Below are 15,761 nucleotides of genomic sequence, written 5' to 3'. Positions count from 1 at the left end.
TATTGGCATGTGGCATGTTTCCCCCCTAATGCTGATCCTACTCACAGGGTTGTCTCCACAAGAAGCAACTATTGATGAAGAGACGAAGGGGACGCCCACAAAATTCATGGCTGAGACAAGTCGACCGAACCTGTCGGGAGCTGTTTGGAGTGGGAAGGGTGGTTGTATGGGAGTTTGACATCAATTATGGGTAAATTGCTTGAATCACTAACAGTTAATAGACTCAGAGATAACATCAATAGACATAATTTGATTCGTGACTCACAACATCGTTTTTCCAAGGGTCCTGTGTGACCAATCTTCTATTTTTTACACTAAAATATATAAGACGTCAGATAACAATGATAGTTACAATGTTGTTTACCTAGACTTTAGCGAAACGTTCGACAAGGTGTCCCACCTGAGATTAATAAATAAGATCAAAGCCCATGGTATAGGAGGAAAGTGTTAGAATGGATTAGAGCTTGGGTCAGTGACAGAAAACAGTGGGTTACCATAAATGGTATAAAATCCAAATAGGGAAGAAATATTTCTAGTGGAGTTCCCCAGGGCTCGGTTTTGGGTCCCTTATTGTTCATTTCATACATATACGACTTGGACAATGTGACTAATAGTGATGTTAGTAAGTTTGCGGACGACACTAAGATAGGACGCCTAATTAGAACAGGAGACGACGCCGAGATTCTGGAAGATGATCTTAACAAATTGTACACATGGTCGGTGAAATGGCAAATGGATTTCAATACCTCAAAGTGCAGCTACACAACCCCAAAAACAGATATAGTTTAGATAACATGTTCATTGAGAAAACTGAGTGCGAGAGAGACTTGTGAGTTCTAGTGAGTCCTGACCTTAAATCCAGGAAACATTGGATTAGCGCCAGGAATAAAGCTAACAGAGCATTAATTTTCATTCCTAGGACGGTTACGAATAGAAGTGTAGAGGCAATTATCAAACTCTGTCTAGCGTTAGACCCATTCTTGTCTGTGCGGTACAGTTTTGGTCTCCATCCTACAGAATGGACATCAGCTCACTAGAATCAGTACAGAGGAGAATGACCAAAATGATACATGGGCTCAGAAATTTACCTTACAAAAGAGAGGATTAGGCACCACTTACACTCTCTGGAAAGACACAGAGTGTGGGGTGATCTAATAGAGGTGTTCTAGTGGATCAAAGGCTTTAACAAGGGTGACGCAATGTAATCATATTAAGACAACAGGGCAGGACTCGCAGTAATGAGTTTAGATTGGACAAATTTAGATTTAACAAGGAAATAGGCAAGAACTGGTTTACTAATAGAGTGGTCAACGAATGGAATAGACTTTGTAAGCGTGTAATGGGCACTGAAATTGTCTGTTGTTTTAAGAAACTGTAAGACAACTTTATGGATGGGGATGACAGGTGATGGACATGGAACTGTCTAGTGTAGGCCATATGGTCTCTTGCAGTCTCCTTCATTCTTATGCTCTTATTGAGACTGGCGCCGCCGTGTGAGTGAAGCAACGCGCTCCCTTGCGCATGTCCCAAATTGATGAATGATATGAGTAATCCTGTGACCATACACACACAAACACACATCGAAACCTTGATCCACACAAGATTGGAATATGCGTCAATGGTATAGTCCCCAGACAGAGTGAAGGAGACAAGCAAGATTGAGAGATTACAAAGGGCAGTAACCAAACTGGTTTCCAGCCTGGTAGATAAATCATATGAGGAAAGACTAAAAACACTGGGTCTACCAACTTTGAAAGATCGAAGAGAAAGAAGTTTCTTTATTACGGATAGAAGGGCTTTAAGAGGACATGAGAACAAATTAAGGAAGACTATATGTCTAAAGGATGTGGAATACAGGTTTTCATATAGATGCATAAGTACTTGGAATAGCTTAGAAGGAGATATATCCCAAGCTGGAATAATACATCAATTCAAATGCAAATATAATAATTGGAACTCAAAGATACATATTAAGATGGAAAAGTATATCTTTCTGAGGCTAGGTATGATAAATTGGAGAGTAGGAGACGGAACCCAATGAGCGTTGTTCTTTCCTGTATACTACAACTAGGTTAATACATACCCAACTCCTTGCATCAAAGTTGGAGTGTCGGTTCGGAGTGCAGCGACTCTAAATATTTCAGCCCTGGACGGGACTGGGCGTGTGCGTATATTTACCTAATTGTATTTGTTTAACTGTATTATAAAGGAAAGGAACAACTCTTATGAAGTCCTGCCTCTTACTCTCCAATTACCATGGCTCCAGGACGATTCCCCTCAGAGGACAAATGACCCCCGTTGTCAATTGCCCCCTAGGACAATTACCCCTTGATGTAAATTGCCCCCTAGGACAATTACCCCTTGATGTCAATTGCCCCCTAGGACAATTACCCCTTGATGTCAACTGCCCCCTAGGATAATTACCCCTTGTTGTCAATTGCCCCCTAGGACAATTACCCCTTGATGTCAAATGCCCCCTAGGACAATTACCCCTTGATGTCAATTTCCCCCGGTGACAATCGAAAAAAGAATACAAAGTTAGTTTTATTCAAAACTTTATTTATAAAGTCAGAGTAAAGATACATTTAGTTGCAAAGAATAGAAATAAGCTTAGTTTTATTTAAAAACTTAGATTATACGCAATTCCTCTTAAGAAATAAAACATCTCTCTGTTGTAATCGTTAACGAAAAAGACTATTCGCTGGGAGCAATATTTATACCTTTTCCGTGGTCCTTCATTTGCAATGCCGGCTGCACTCTGACTGATACCAAACACTTGAAATGACAACTCTTTCTGGAGTTTTGAAATTAAAATCCAAATATTGGGATGGCAGCAACCAGTACTGGCAAGAAAAATTCTATGCCATCCCTCGACTGAATTGTTTGTTCTTAGAAATTCTTCCTTCACTCTGTTGTACTTGCCCCATAGAGCCATGTCGAACATTGGTCCTCGTCGCCCTCTCCTCCTACAAAGCCGTCTAATATAAGTGTCTTCGAAATAATCAAGTATTGGTTGACTGTCCGGAGCCATAATTTACAGCAAATTTAGTAAACGTTTCTTCAATTTCAGCAGTCGGCACAAAAGCTAATGTTGCGAGCATTATCAGGTTGTTTAGATAGGTTTGCTGCATGCCTGAAGCTTGTACCTTTCTGTGAATGCTTTGGTTAAAACGGAAAAAAACAGCTCTTTATTTTTGTATGGTTAAACACAGCATGCAAACTATTGATCATGGCTCTCTCAAAGTCGACCATTATGCTGACTGGAAATAAATTAGGATTTGATTTCTGCAGCTTTTGTAAAAAAGTTGTATATGTGGCTTGGCTTTTATCGGGGAGGAGACCATATATCAGAAGTACTGTACGACTATTTGGCATAGTATGAATAATATGTAGTTAGGCAAAAATCTGAGGAACTGTTTTAAATTTTCCGTCTATAAACCAATGCAGAGAAGAAGATAGCATTTCTACATTTCTATACGTGCCGAAAATCAAAATTTTTGACCTGCACTCACCAACAGAGTTGTCCGAATCATCGATGGTTCTTTTATACTGTTCTTCCAAAACCAGTTCTTGTGCATTTAATGGCAAAGGTAATGCAGCATTAGCTCTTTGTCTTTGGCGTCTAATATTATGGCCCAATTGATGAAGAGAGGACATGTTAGTTGCTACTTCTTCACTTAAACCTATACCTGCACGAGAGATTAATTGATGAGACGTTTTTTTTTTGCGAACTTTCAGCATGCACATTGATTTTCGCAACAGCAGCAGCAGCTTCATCCTTTGCAGAATTGGGTGCATACATATGAGTGTGAGGTCTTCCAACAACTTAATTTTCAAGTATTTTCATTTTTGCTTTGCATGCTACCTTATATCGGTGTCATAGACATAGACATAGACATAGACATAGAAGGGTCCCGGAAGAGGCTATTAAGCCTGTGACTCCGGCTCTAAATGACTAAAACTTAGGTCATCTGGGGTCTAGTGGTCACTGTGGTCTATGTGTTTGTTATTTATTTGAGCTGTGTAATCGAATATTTGATCTTGATATTTCCATACACTATCCAATCTCTTTTCAAAACTCACAACTGAATTTGCATTCACAACATGATCAGGAAGACTATTCCAGTTGTTCACAACACGACTGCAGAAAGTGAATTTCCTGATGTCCAATCTTGGGCGCTGCTTGTAGATCCTCTTGGTGTGTCCTCGAGTCACTGAACCGGCAAGTTCAATAAATAATCCCCTGCTCACTTCACTATCATATAAATTGTTCACAATTTTAAAGGTTTCTATCATGTCCCCTCTTGATCTACGGTATGATAGTGTAGGAAGGTCTAATTTCCTCAATCGTTCAGGGTAAGGCAAATCCTTCAGGCTAGGGACCAACTTTGTTGCTCTTCTTTGAACTGCTTCCACAGCCTCAATGTCCTTTTTCTTGTATGGACACCATACCTGATTAGCGTATTCCAAATGTGGTCGGACTAGTGCAGTGTATAATGACTTGAATATGGTCTCGTTCAATGTTACGAAAGTTCTTCTTATTAGCCCAACTAGTCTATTTGCCTTATTGATTTTCTCAGCCAAGTGTGCTGTGAACTTTAGCTCGTCATCAATTACAACTCCCAGATCCTTCTCTACTTTGATTCTTGTCAATTCTTCTTCCATAGAATATATCCTATTGTCCACATTTGATTTCCCGATTCTCATCACACAGCACTTCTTGGGATGAAATCTCATCAGCCACTTCTCTGACCAGCTTCTCATCCTCACGAGATCTTCTTGCAATTTCCCACAGTCCTGGCTTTCATGAATCCTCCTGAATACTTTGGTGTCGTCTGCATACAAGAATAATTCGCTGTCGATTACAGAATCTGGCAAGTCATTAATATATAAAACAAACAGTAGCGGACCCAACACAGATCCCTGAGGTACACCGCTGACCACGTCCTTCCATTCTGACTCAACTCCATTGACAATCACTCTTTGTTTTCTATCATTGAGAAAGTCTGCTATCCATGACAAAATGTTTCCTCTGATGTTATAACTCTTGATCTTCTCAACTAGCCTTCTGTGGGGGACAGTGTCGAAGGCCTTCATGAAATCGCAGTATGCAACATCGACAGCTCCTCCTTCATCTAAAATCTGAGTCCATCTGTCCAAGACTGTGATCATTTGTAGTACCGTCGAACGCCCCTCCACAAATCCATACTGTTTGTTACTAATCAGCTTATTGCCCTTGAGATGTTCCAGAATCCTTTTCCTAATTATTGATTCCAATAACTTGCATATGACACATGTTAAGCTAACTGGTCTATAATTACCTGGGTCGCTTCTGTCACCTTTTTTGTATATTGCCGAGATGTTCGCTAGTTTCCAATCTATGGGTAGTCTTTCGCTCAAAAGTGATAGATTAAAGATCTTACAAAGCGGATATGCAATTACATCTTTCGTCTCTTTCAGAATTCGAGGATGAAGCCGTTCCGGCCCAGGGGATTTATTCCTTTGTAGTTTATCTATAACACTGATAATATCCTTGCTAGAGAATTCAATCTGTGATAACATTGGAATATCCTTGACCTCCACCTCTGGTATTAACCCTTCTGGTTCCTTGGTAAACACTGAGCTAAAAAAGTCTGCAAGTACTGTTGCCTTTTCATTGTCATCTTTAGTTTTAGAAGTTTTATTCAAATCTTTATACAGATTACATATACTGACAGAAGCTTTTGTTTTCGACTGGACATACTTCCAAAATATCTTTGGGTTAGACTTGACGTTTTGCGCAATAGTCTTCTCCACGTTCTTAACAGAAGACCTAGTTTCAGCTCTTACCTGATTATTAATCCGTCTGTCGTTCGCACTCATATGATACAACACCATGTGCTAAATCTTTTTGCTTAACATATATACAACCTTCAAATACTAATTTGTCTCGTCCTTTTTCACTCTTAATGGACTGCATGCTCATGGATTGTGGACACAAAAAATATACATATTCCTAAATTCACCAGGAATAAACCAATTCACAATATAACGAGTATAACAGAGTGAATCCCTGACGCGATGAACCATAAGCTTAAATACTGTTTAGTGGGAGAGAGTAAGCTCTTAAACACAAATCTATAAAAAACTTTGACAGAAGGTTTAATACAGATCCGTTTATCGTCAGGTTTAGATTTTCCCGATACAAATAGTATATAATCGCTCGCTAATTCGCCCGGTGGCAATAGCCCTCTTTTATACACTACTATATTTTCATTTTCTTACAGACATTCTTCCCCTCCCACAAAAACCGATCCCGCGCAAGCGGATGGTCTTTCCTAGGAATTCAGAATTCAGAATTACCTCCGAAGAAGCCTCAAAGGCGAAACCGGTTAGGAATAAAGTCTCTTGTTCCCAATCGTGTCTTTATATTCTTACCATTCTTATATATATATATATATATATATATATATATATATATATATATATATATATATATATATATATATATATATATATATATATATATATGGTTTGAAGTAAAGGTGGGACTTCGTCAAGGATGCGTTATGTCGCCCTGGCTGTTCAACTTATACATGGATGGGGTGGTGCGAGAGGTAAATGCAAGGGTAGTGAGTCAGGGATTGGAGATGGTTAAAGAAAATGGAGAAAAGTGGGAGATGAGCCAGCTGTTGTTTGCGGACGACACTGTGCTTGTGGCAGGGTCAGAGGAGGGATTGAGGAAGCTGGTGGTAGAGTTTGGGAGAGTATGTGATAGAAGAAAGCTAAAGATAAATGTGGGTAAAAGTAAGGTGATGAGATGTACAAGGGGTGAAAGTGGCAGTAGACTGGAAGTGAACATTAAGGGAGAGCGACTGGAGGAAGTGGATAGTTTTAGATACTTGGGTGCAAGTGTAGCAGGAAAAGGTGGAGTGAAGGTGGAGGTAGAATGTAGATTGAGAGAAGCGAGTAAATGCCTTGGTGGTTTAAAGAGTGTAATGAGGAATAGACATTTGGGAATGGATGCGAAGAGGAGACTGTATGAAGGAGTGATTGTGCCAACAGCACTGTATGGGGCAGAAACGTGGAACATAAGAGAAGAAGAGAGAAGGAGTTTGAATGTGTTTGAGATGAGGTGTCTGAGAAGTATGGTGGGGGTTACTAGGCTGGATAGAGTGAGAAATGAGGAGGTGAGGAGGAGAACAGGGGTGAAAAAGGATTTGGGAGATAGGGTTGATGAAAGAATATTAGGATGGTTTGGACACATGGAAAGAATGAGTGAAGAAAGACTAGTAAAAGAGGTATGGAAGGCAGATGTGGAGGGAGTGAACATGAGGGGACGTCCTAGGATGAGGTGGATGGATGGGGTGAAGGGGGCTTTGGGGAAGAGGGGAATGTCTGTTGAGGAAGGAAGGGAGAGGACGGAAGACAGAGGTGAGTGGAGAATGGTTGTATATGGATGATGTTGTGACTGCATGAGGAGGAATGGGCGGGGTGGGGGTGGGGGTGGGGGTGGGGGGTAGTATGTGTGAGTAAATTTTGACGCAGCCCGAAGGGATTTCTCCCCGTCCTCGCCTTATATGCAAAGGGGGACGGAGAGGGGAGGTCGCCGATTAAATGAAGCGGCCTTGCTGTGGATGTGCTGTGTCTTGCGACACTGCTTCTGACCCAGGGCGGTGGGCAGGGTGCAGGGATGACCCGTCATCCAGGAGGTGCTCAGATGAGAGGAAGGGTGGGAGGGGTGTGGAGGGTATTTAGGGATGAAATGGGTGGGAGTGTTTTTATGCCTTTCCCTTTTTGGCTACCTCCCTTGTAAGGGGGAAAAAGCCTTGGTATATGTATATATATATATATATATATATATATATATATATATATATATATATATATATGTGTGTGTGTGTGTGTGTGTGTGTGTGTGTGTGTGTGTGTGTGTGTGTGTGTGTGTGTGTGTGTGTGTGTGTGTGTGTATGCTAATAAGAACACGGGTACGTGTGTTCATTTGTGCAAGTGGTCTACTTTGCATTTGTGTATATATATATATATATATATATATATATATATATATATATATATATATATATATATATATATATATGATATAGGCCTCTACCACTGTACCGTCGAATCATACATAAATGTTCGTGTGATTCACCATGGTCTTGGATCACGTGTTGGACTCGTGATCGACAGCTATTTCCCTACCAGAAGAGAGGTCAGACCTCATATATGACCTATCTATGGGTAATGCTGTGACCTTACACGAACACACACACACACACCCAACTCCCCGCCCACGAGTTGGAGTAACACCCCGCAGCGCAGCGATACTGAAATTATTTCAGCCCAGATCGTGAATGTACAGAAATAATTATATTTTCCCATATTTTCAGTGGTACTCGTGTATGTGTGTGTATGTATGTGGGTATACATACATATATATATATATATATATATATATATACACACACACACACATCCCTGCATCCAGTGGACAGGATGCAAGGATGACTCGTCATCCAGGAGGTGCCAAGATAGGAGGGAGGTGGAGGGTGGAGGGGAGTGGAATATATAGGAAATGGAATGGGTGGGAGTGGTTTCTATGCCTTTTTCTTTTTGGCTACCCCCGTGTAGGGGAAAAAAGCCTTTGGTATATGCATATATATATATATATATATATATATGTATATATATGTATATATATACATACATATATATATATATATAGACATATATATATACATATACACGCGCGCACACACACACATACACACACCTGCTGACCATCTATAGAATCATGAAAGGTATTACTTACTAAATTGGGATAAGAGAAACACAAGGGGACATGGAAGGAAGCTCAAAAACTGACAAGAAGGACAGTTATAGAAGAGACCTGAAAAAGAACAGCTTTCCTCACAGAGCGGTGGATGTATGGAACAAACTGGACGAAATGATAGTGTGTGCAAAAACCATACACGAATTTAAGAGCAACTTAGACACTACGAGATACAGAGGCGGGACACCACGAGCGTAGCTCCCCTTCCCGTAAGATACAACTAGGTAAACACACACATGGCTCGACGGCGCAGTGGTAGCGTTCGCGAATGCTAACTCAGTGGTCTGAGTTCGAATTCCCCCCAAGGCTGAAATAATTTCAATATCGCTGCGCTGCGAGCCGTTACTCCAATTCTCGTGGGTGGGGAGTTTTTTGTGCGCGCGCGTGTGTGTGTGAGGTCACAGCATTACCCATAGGTCGGTCGTACTATACATGAGCTCTGAGCTGTCTTCCGAGAGGGTAGTAGCTGTTGATCACGAATCCAACACGTGATCCAAGACAATGGTGAATTACACACACACGACTCGATAGCGCAGTGGTAGCGTTCGCGGCCGCCACTACGGCGGTCCGGGTTCGAATCCAGCCCAGAACTGAAATAATTTCAGTATCGCTGTGCTGAGAGTCGCTACTCCAACTTCGTGGGCGGGAGTTGTGTGTGTATTCACCTCGGATCTGCTGCAGTCTGTCGAGACAGCCAGACACCACCCTACGGTAGTGAGCTCAGAGCTCATTATTTGCCGATCTCTGGGTAGGTCTGAGACCACTCACACACCACACACCGGGACAGCAAGGTCACAACTCCTTGACTAACGTCCCGTACCTACTCACTGCTAGGTGAACAGGGGCTACACGTGAAAGGAGACAAACCCAACTTATCTCCGCCCGGCCTGGGAATCGAACCCCGGTTCTCTGGCTTGTGAGGCCAGTGCCTTACCAATCCGCCACCGAGGTGTGTGTGCGTGTGTGTGCATTGCACATATATCGGTCATATATGAGCTCAGCTCTCTTCCAGGAGGGAAATATGTGTCGATCACGAGTCCAACACGTGATCCAAAGATCATGGTGAAACACACACACACACACACACACACACACACACACACACACACACACACACACACACACTTCCCGTAAAATACAACTAGGTAAATACACACACACACTCACATACACACACACTATGGACCATATAAACGTAAATATTGATCTTGGATTGCATTCATTATTTTGGGTTACTTGCTGCTATACTACTAAATATTGTCACTAAACTTTCATTCCGCATATTATTATATCACATGAATTACTTAGGAAAAGAATTACGGTGAACCATCACTCCAACCATACACTGCCTTAGGCTTTCTTCTTGACTGAAAAGATAATTGGAATCAACATCTAGACCCTTGTTTCGAGACTCGTTTTTGGCTCACTTTAGAGAAACGACAATCATTCTATTCCTCCGTTACGTTATTTGCTACTCCTTAGTAACATTATATAAATGTTCATAAGGCTACTTTCTAGCTTCACATCTTTTCTCATTACCTCAATTTAGTTAATGTTGAGGAATATGGCCTCCGTATCATTGTTCCTACTAGTAGTCGAGCCTGTTAAAATATAAACTCGTAATGGAAATTCTATTGGGTTTCGTCTCTACTGCGCACGCTAGTCCAAGAGCCTACATCTGCTTCTTTCGACGGTGACGATCCCGAGACTATCAGTTTAGCTCATGTGTTCGTGAAGTGAGGTTCTTACCGATATTCATGGAGGAATTAGATGAGTGCTTCAGTATGGAGTGAGTTAAGACTCTACAGACTCATGTGTACGTTAGAGCAAGATGGTAAGAGAGACACGCCATCTCTGGGTAGGAAATTTACCCGAGAACATAAGTGAAGAACGAATCAGGGACCATTTCAAACGGTACGTCGGTTATCCTACTGAACTGTTGACGGGCTTCGTAGTTCTGGTGTCTAATTTCCTAATATTATAAAGCAAAGCTAATGTTTATTATATTGTGTAGTGAATTTAGTGTTACTTGTGATGTAAGGCAGCGTAGTTACGTCGTCTGGTGATGTGTGACAACGGTGGTCGTGGATGTAGTGCGAGTGCAAAACGGGCCAAGTGAAACTTGTACCGTAGCCATCTCGTCAGGTTTCATTATATGCTGTTGTCTGGTCATATTTGATTGTATTGTTTATATATTTTACTAATGATAAATTTAAGGATCCCATTGTCTGGAGCCAATACCCAACCAGGGTTTAGTCGGGTCCTAGAGGACGTATACATAATACAGTAAGCTTCAAACTGATTGATTCATTTTATGTAGTTTCTAGGTCTCTAACACAAGGTGCAGGGTTTTAGTGCATGCTACGTGTTAGTGGTACTCATGAATGACCACTCATATGGTCACACTTAAACACATTATATATACAATGGGTACCTTACCTTTTATGTTTATATTTTGTTTATGCAATAATATTTGTCAGTGTTCGAGTGTTAGCAATCATGAATTTTACACGTGAACATGGGAGACAGAACTTCAACCAATCAACAAACTTGCTGCGGCGGTGGGAGCAGCAGCAGCACACGTCTTCATAGAGTGGGAGGTCTGATCCCGCCATTTTATTGCTCCTTGTGTTGGACAGCATCTGTGCGCGTTTTACACGGTTTGAAGGGATGCAAGCATTGATAATTAACTATTATATGTTGGAACTATTAGTTTTAGTTGATTTGTATGTTTTAGGTCCTGTGCGTGGGTTTTGGGCGCAACCCAGCTGGTTAATATGATTGTAGCTGGTCAGTCGAGTTGGATGGGGTCCGAGGTGTGTCGTGTCGTGGTGTGGTGCGGGGGAGGCTTTTTCCCCAGGCCCGCCAGTTTTGACGTGCGGGGGATTTTACAATACGCCTGCAGTTACTAATTATTTCAAGGCAGGGTTATTGCTTTGCAGATATATGATGGGTGTGGATTCCAAATTACTGTGCTGTCATGGTAGTATCTAGTTTCTCGACACGGGGTGGAGGCTTCTTATCTCCTGAAAGTATTGCTTTGCTTGCCACCATGCTTGGCAATGAGGAACGAGCACTCGCACATGTACATGTAGCGAAGGTATTTGGTAGCTGCACCCTAGACGGACCAGTGCATCCTCACTCGCAGTCGGTAATCCCCAAGGGTGCCCCTCTGTACATCGTCTTTATTTAGGCCTAGCTGTGAGCCGTTATACGATTGTGGTGCTCGTTTAGTTGATTCATTCGTTGTGTCCCATGGTTAGGCCATCAGCTTTCCCAGGCCCGCATGGACGCTTATTTTCGAGTGTGTCCACGGTTTCCTGGTCTCCAAAATTTCACTCTCTTGAGATGCCGAAGTTGGACACCGGAACTAGTGCATAGCCCTTGTTCACGCATTTCTTGTGTTCTTTCTCTTGTCGGGGTCTCTGCTAGTACACCAATTAATAACGGATATTCGTATTCAACTATGACAGTGAAATCTATTAACAAAAATTCTCGTGTTCAGTTGAATTTGCCATGATAGCGTTTCTTTGCTGGGCTGCTTGCCTCATCTAAATGATGGCTCATGTTATTGGTGGGGGTTTTAGATGGATTATAGTGCTCTTATTGTGTCCTCTTGCGGATGTAGCACAGTTTTCCCACCCATCTCCTGAGGCCATTCCTCTGCATGGAGGATGGGGATTGGTGCCAGCACCAATCCCTGAGTGACTCCGCTCGTCATGTCGTCATCGCTTAACTGCTTTCCTTGTCCCAGCAGGATTTCTTGTCCATAAACTCTTAGTGCTTTTGGTATCTTGTTAACTATCAGTATTTTGTTATTTGTAGAATTGAGAGCCCAACATTAGAGATCGCCTCTCTCTCTCTCTCTCTTTCTTTCTTTCTTTCTTTCTTATACGGCCGTGATAAATCCTTGCTAATAAGTTGAGGCCTTAAGTTCATCTTTTGTCGACCGCCCTTAGCACGTCCGGTTTTCGTCTCCCTTACATCAATTTCTTTGGGGTCGCTTGCCGGTGAGCATCACTGGTAATTGTTATGAAAACTGAGTCCTAACCTGGAATCCAGGAAACAATGCATACGCCATGAATAGAGCAAACGGAACATTAGGTTTCATTGCTAGGACCGTTAGGTGCAAAGGAGAACAACCAAAATTATGTATGGGCTCCAAAATTTACCTTACGAGGACGGGCTTAGGTACCTTAATTCAGTCTGGAAAGACACAGAATGCGGGATGAGCTTGGGTGTTTTAGTGGATCAAGGGGTTTAGCAAGAGGAATGCAAACAAGGTCATCATATTAGGACAACAGGGATGGACTGGTAATGGAATTAATTTTCACAAATTTAGATTTAAGAACTAATTAGGCACATACTGGTTTACCAGTAGTGGTCAACGAATGGGATATACTTGGTAACTAAGTTTATTGAGCGCAGAAACTATCAGTTTTAAGAAAAGATGAGACAACTTTATTGATGGGGATGATAGGTGATGATGGACATTGAACTGCCTAGTGTATGCCTTATGGTCTCTTGCAGTCTCCTTCATATTATTATCGTGTATAACTGGCTGCACCTTCAAATGGAGGCGTGCGTGTCGGCAGGCACTTACGATTAGGAAAAAATGATTTGGGTTGTATCATAGTTGAGTATTTTTGGGGTTTTGTCGTGTTTAAGGTAGGCACATTACACATTGAAAAAATCAAGAAGTTTAAGCATATTTTGAAAAGCCCCGTGGAACTGTATATGTATGTACGTATGTATTCCTATTCTGGTGAAACAGGCTCCCTCCATCCCTGCTTTTACAGTTGATCTCGCTGTTTGTAAGCCTTGTGCCTATGCCTTGAAACTTGGTAACAAGGTTGCGTTGATGGTCCACAGTTTTTTAACATTCATATCGCGTAACGGTGTTGCAGCTCTAGTTGACATGCGCTATGGTGTGTATGAAATCGCTGTGGCCACGGTACTGTTCGATTGCCGGAATATGTTGTTTTCGTTCTAATTTTTGTGCTGTTGCTGCTATTGTTACTTCTGCTAAATCTTTGCTAGCCGCCTCTGCTCCTTTCGCTACGTTTCGAGTCGTGTTGGATAGTTAGTTGCTCGTAATGTTCCAGTTGGGGTTCAGCTTTAATTAGGTGTACAGGGATGGCAGAGAGGTAGGTTTGGCTGTTTACCTGGCCAAGTGGTGTGTTGCTGTATCCTGGAAGCGTATTTTAGCAAGGATTGGGCCATTTAAGTCCTGGCAGTGCCTTGATCCCCTCCTGGTCCTCAGGAGATAGCGGGGAAGTTCCCAGTCTCTTGGACTGACAAAAATAACTAGATATATATGCACGGCACATGTAAGGACTATTCGTTGATGTGTTGAAGGGTTAATGTTGTCCCCTCTCTCCAGCTGCTTGAAATTTGCATTGCTCTTCTTAACCATTGTATACTCATTTTAACCCTAATCACGGCAATGACGATCGGTTAGGTAAAATTCGTTGAACATTTGCTTGCCATTGTTGGAATCGTTCATTCTCTCGACCTTATCATTCCCTTGAACACAATTTCATAGATACTTCTAGTTGGGTCCAAGGTTGTAGAGAATTTTTAGGTTCTGGGAGGGTCTTAGTAAATGTACCTGGATGGCTTTAATGTGGATTATGGAGATGCTTAATGCATCAGGATAACTGTGCTTATGCAGGCTGATATTTTAGTCTAAATCAGTATTTGTGCTCGGGTCAGTTTAGAATTTGTTAGCACTATTCATTTGTTATTGGCCGCCTTTCCACGATGACATCATGGTCAACACCAAAAGACCCTGCAGGCCCCTTCAGCATGGCCCCACAGAGTCACGCGCACGCACAAATGCATGTTGTGCTTTCCGCCGTGGTTGTTCCCAAGTCACCCCTTCGGGCGCTACAGGTTCCATGTAGCTACATGTTCCAATGAGCTCATCAAAGGGTTGTTCGTGTATTTTCCTACCTGCCATCTGTATTCATTATTATTTCACCTCATCATGCTCATGTAGGTTCAGTAAGGCGGTTTTGGGTGTTTTTTTTTTCAGGTGAGCTTAGTGCTTCGTTTCTTGGTAGAGAGATTCCACGCAGCTACGGCAATTGAATTTGCGTCACCTATGATGGTCCGTGGTTATCACGTCATCTCGACGGGTCGCGTAGCCTACGGCACTTTCTCAGTTTTCTTGTGTGTTGTGCCCTGGCGAATTCACCCCATAGATAATGTTGGCAAGGTTGTTCGGTGCTGTCAGTACGAACTCCTCCCCCACACTCCCTGAAAGGATTACCATGCTCCCTGATGAGGTTAAGGGGACGGGTGCAGGAATGGTTGTGACATGTTTAATTTGTGTTTCAAATTCGGCTGCGTGCTATCTGATTTCAGTCTTGTTTTTATTGGTAGTTTGTCGCCGTATGCATCTATTTCGGCGTGAATCTGCTGCCGTGTCCTGGGTGACCCTGTGTTGTTGCTGCAGCAGGCGCTGCGGTATCGTCTCTACCGATCCATAGTGGAACCACACCACCCACTCGGGGCAACCAACCATTCTGTCCCTCGAATAATCTTTTTCATGTGCACTCTAGGGGGTATGTAGCGATAGATACATTTGGGAATGTTCGAATGTGTGGCATCCATTAGTGTGGTGGAAGGAAATATACACGAATGAAGCCACGCCCCATTTCAGTGGCTCCGTTACCACTATACCGACTGACCTTGAACGTTCCCTTGTAGGTGCAGCATTGTGTGTAACCCTTGTACGATTTGGCACTGCTTACGAATTTTCGTGCAAACGTGTTCATAGGGGGTTATCCACCCACCCCACACACACATATTGGTTTAACGGCTTCGGCACCTAGTAGCAAGATGGAAGTTATAGCTTTGTCGCAGTTAGAGAAATAAATGCTGCCCCTCGTTAAGCAAAGTCTTAACCTAGATTGAAGATTCCTTATGACCCCGGCAACTG

General features: G+C 42.3%; 2 protein-coding genes across 8 annotated transcripts in view; one reads left to right on the top strand and one right to left on the bottom strand.

The window, feature by feature from the left end:
* Nucleotides 1–15,761, bottom strand: part of LOC143033431 (tRNA (guanine-N(7)-)-methyltransferase) — a 144,844-nt gene that overhangs the window by 93,296 nt on the left and 35,787 nt on the right. The window lies entirely within an intron of this gene.
* Nucleotides 10,547–15,761, top strand: part of LOC143033424 (uncharacterized) — a 344,834-nt gene continuing 339,619 nt past the window's right edge. For all 7 annotated transcript variants that reach the window (XM_076198847.1, XM_076198849.1, XM_076198845.1 and 4 more), the window contains exon 1: nt 10,547–10,729. In XM_076198847.1, coding sequence (XP_076054962.1) covers nt 10,647–10,729 — 83 coding nt within the window. In that variant the 5' untranslated portion in view covers nt 10,547–10,646. The remainder of the gene's footprint in view (nt 10,730–15,761) is intronic.

Source organism: Oratosquilla oratoria, chromosome 15, assembly GCF_046742065.1.
Source record: "Oratosquilla oratoria isolate Oo_2021 chromosome 15, ASM4674206v1, whole genome shotgun sequence".
Classification (NCBI taxonomy): domain Eukaryota; kingdom Metazoa; phylum Arthropoda; class Malacostraca; order Stomatopoda; family Squillidae; genus Oratosquilla; species Oratosquilla oratoria.
This window is presented reverse-complemented; position numbering and strand designations above follow the sequence as displayed.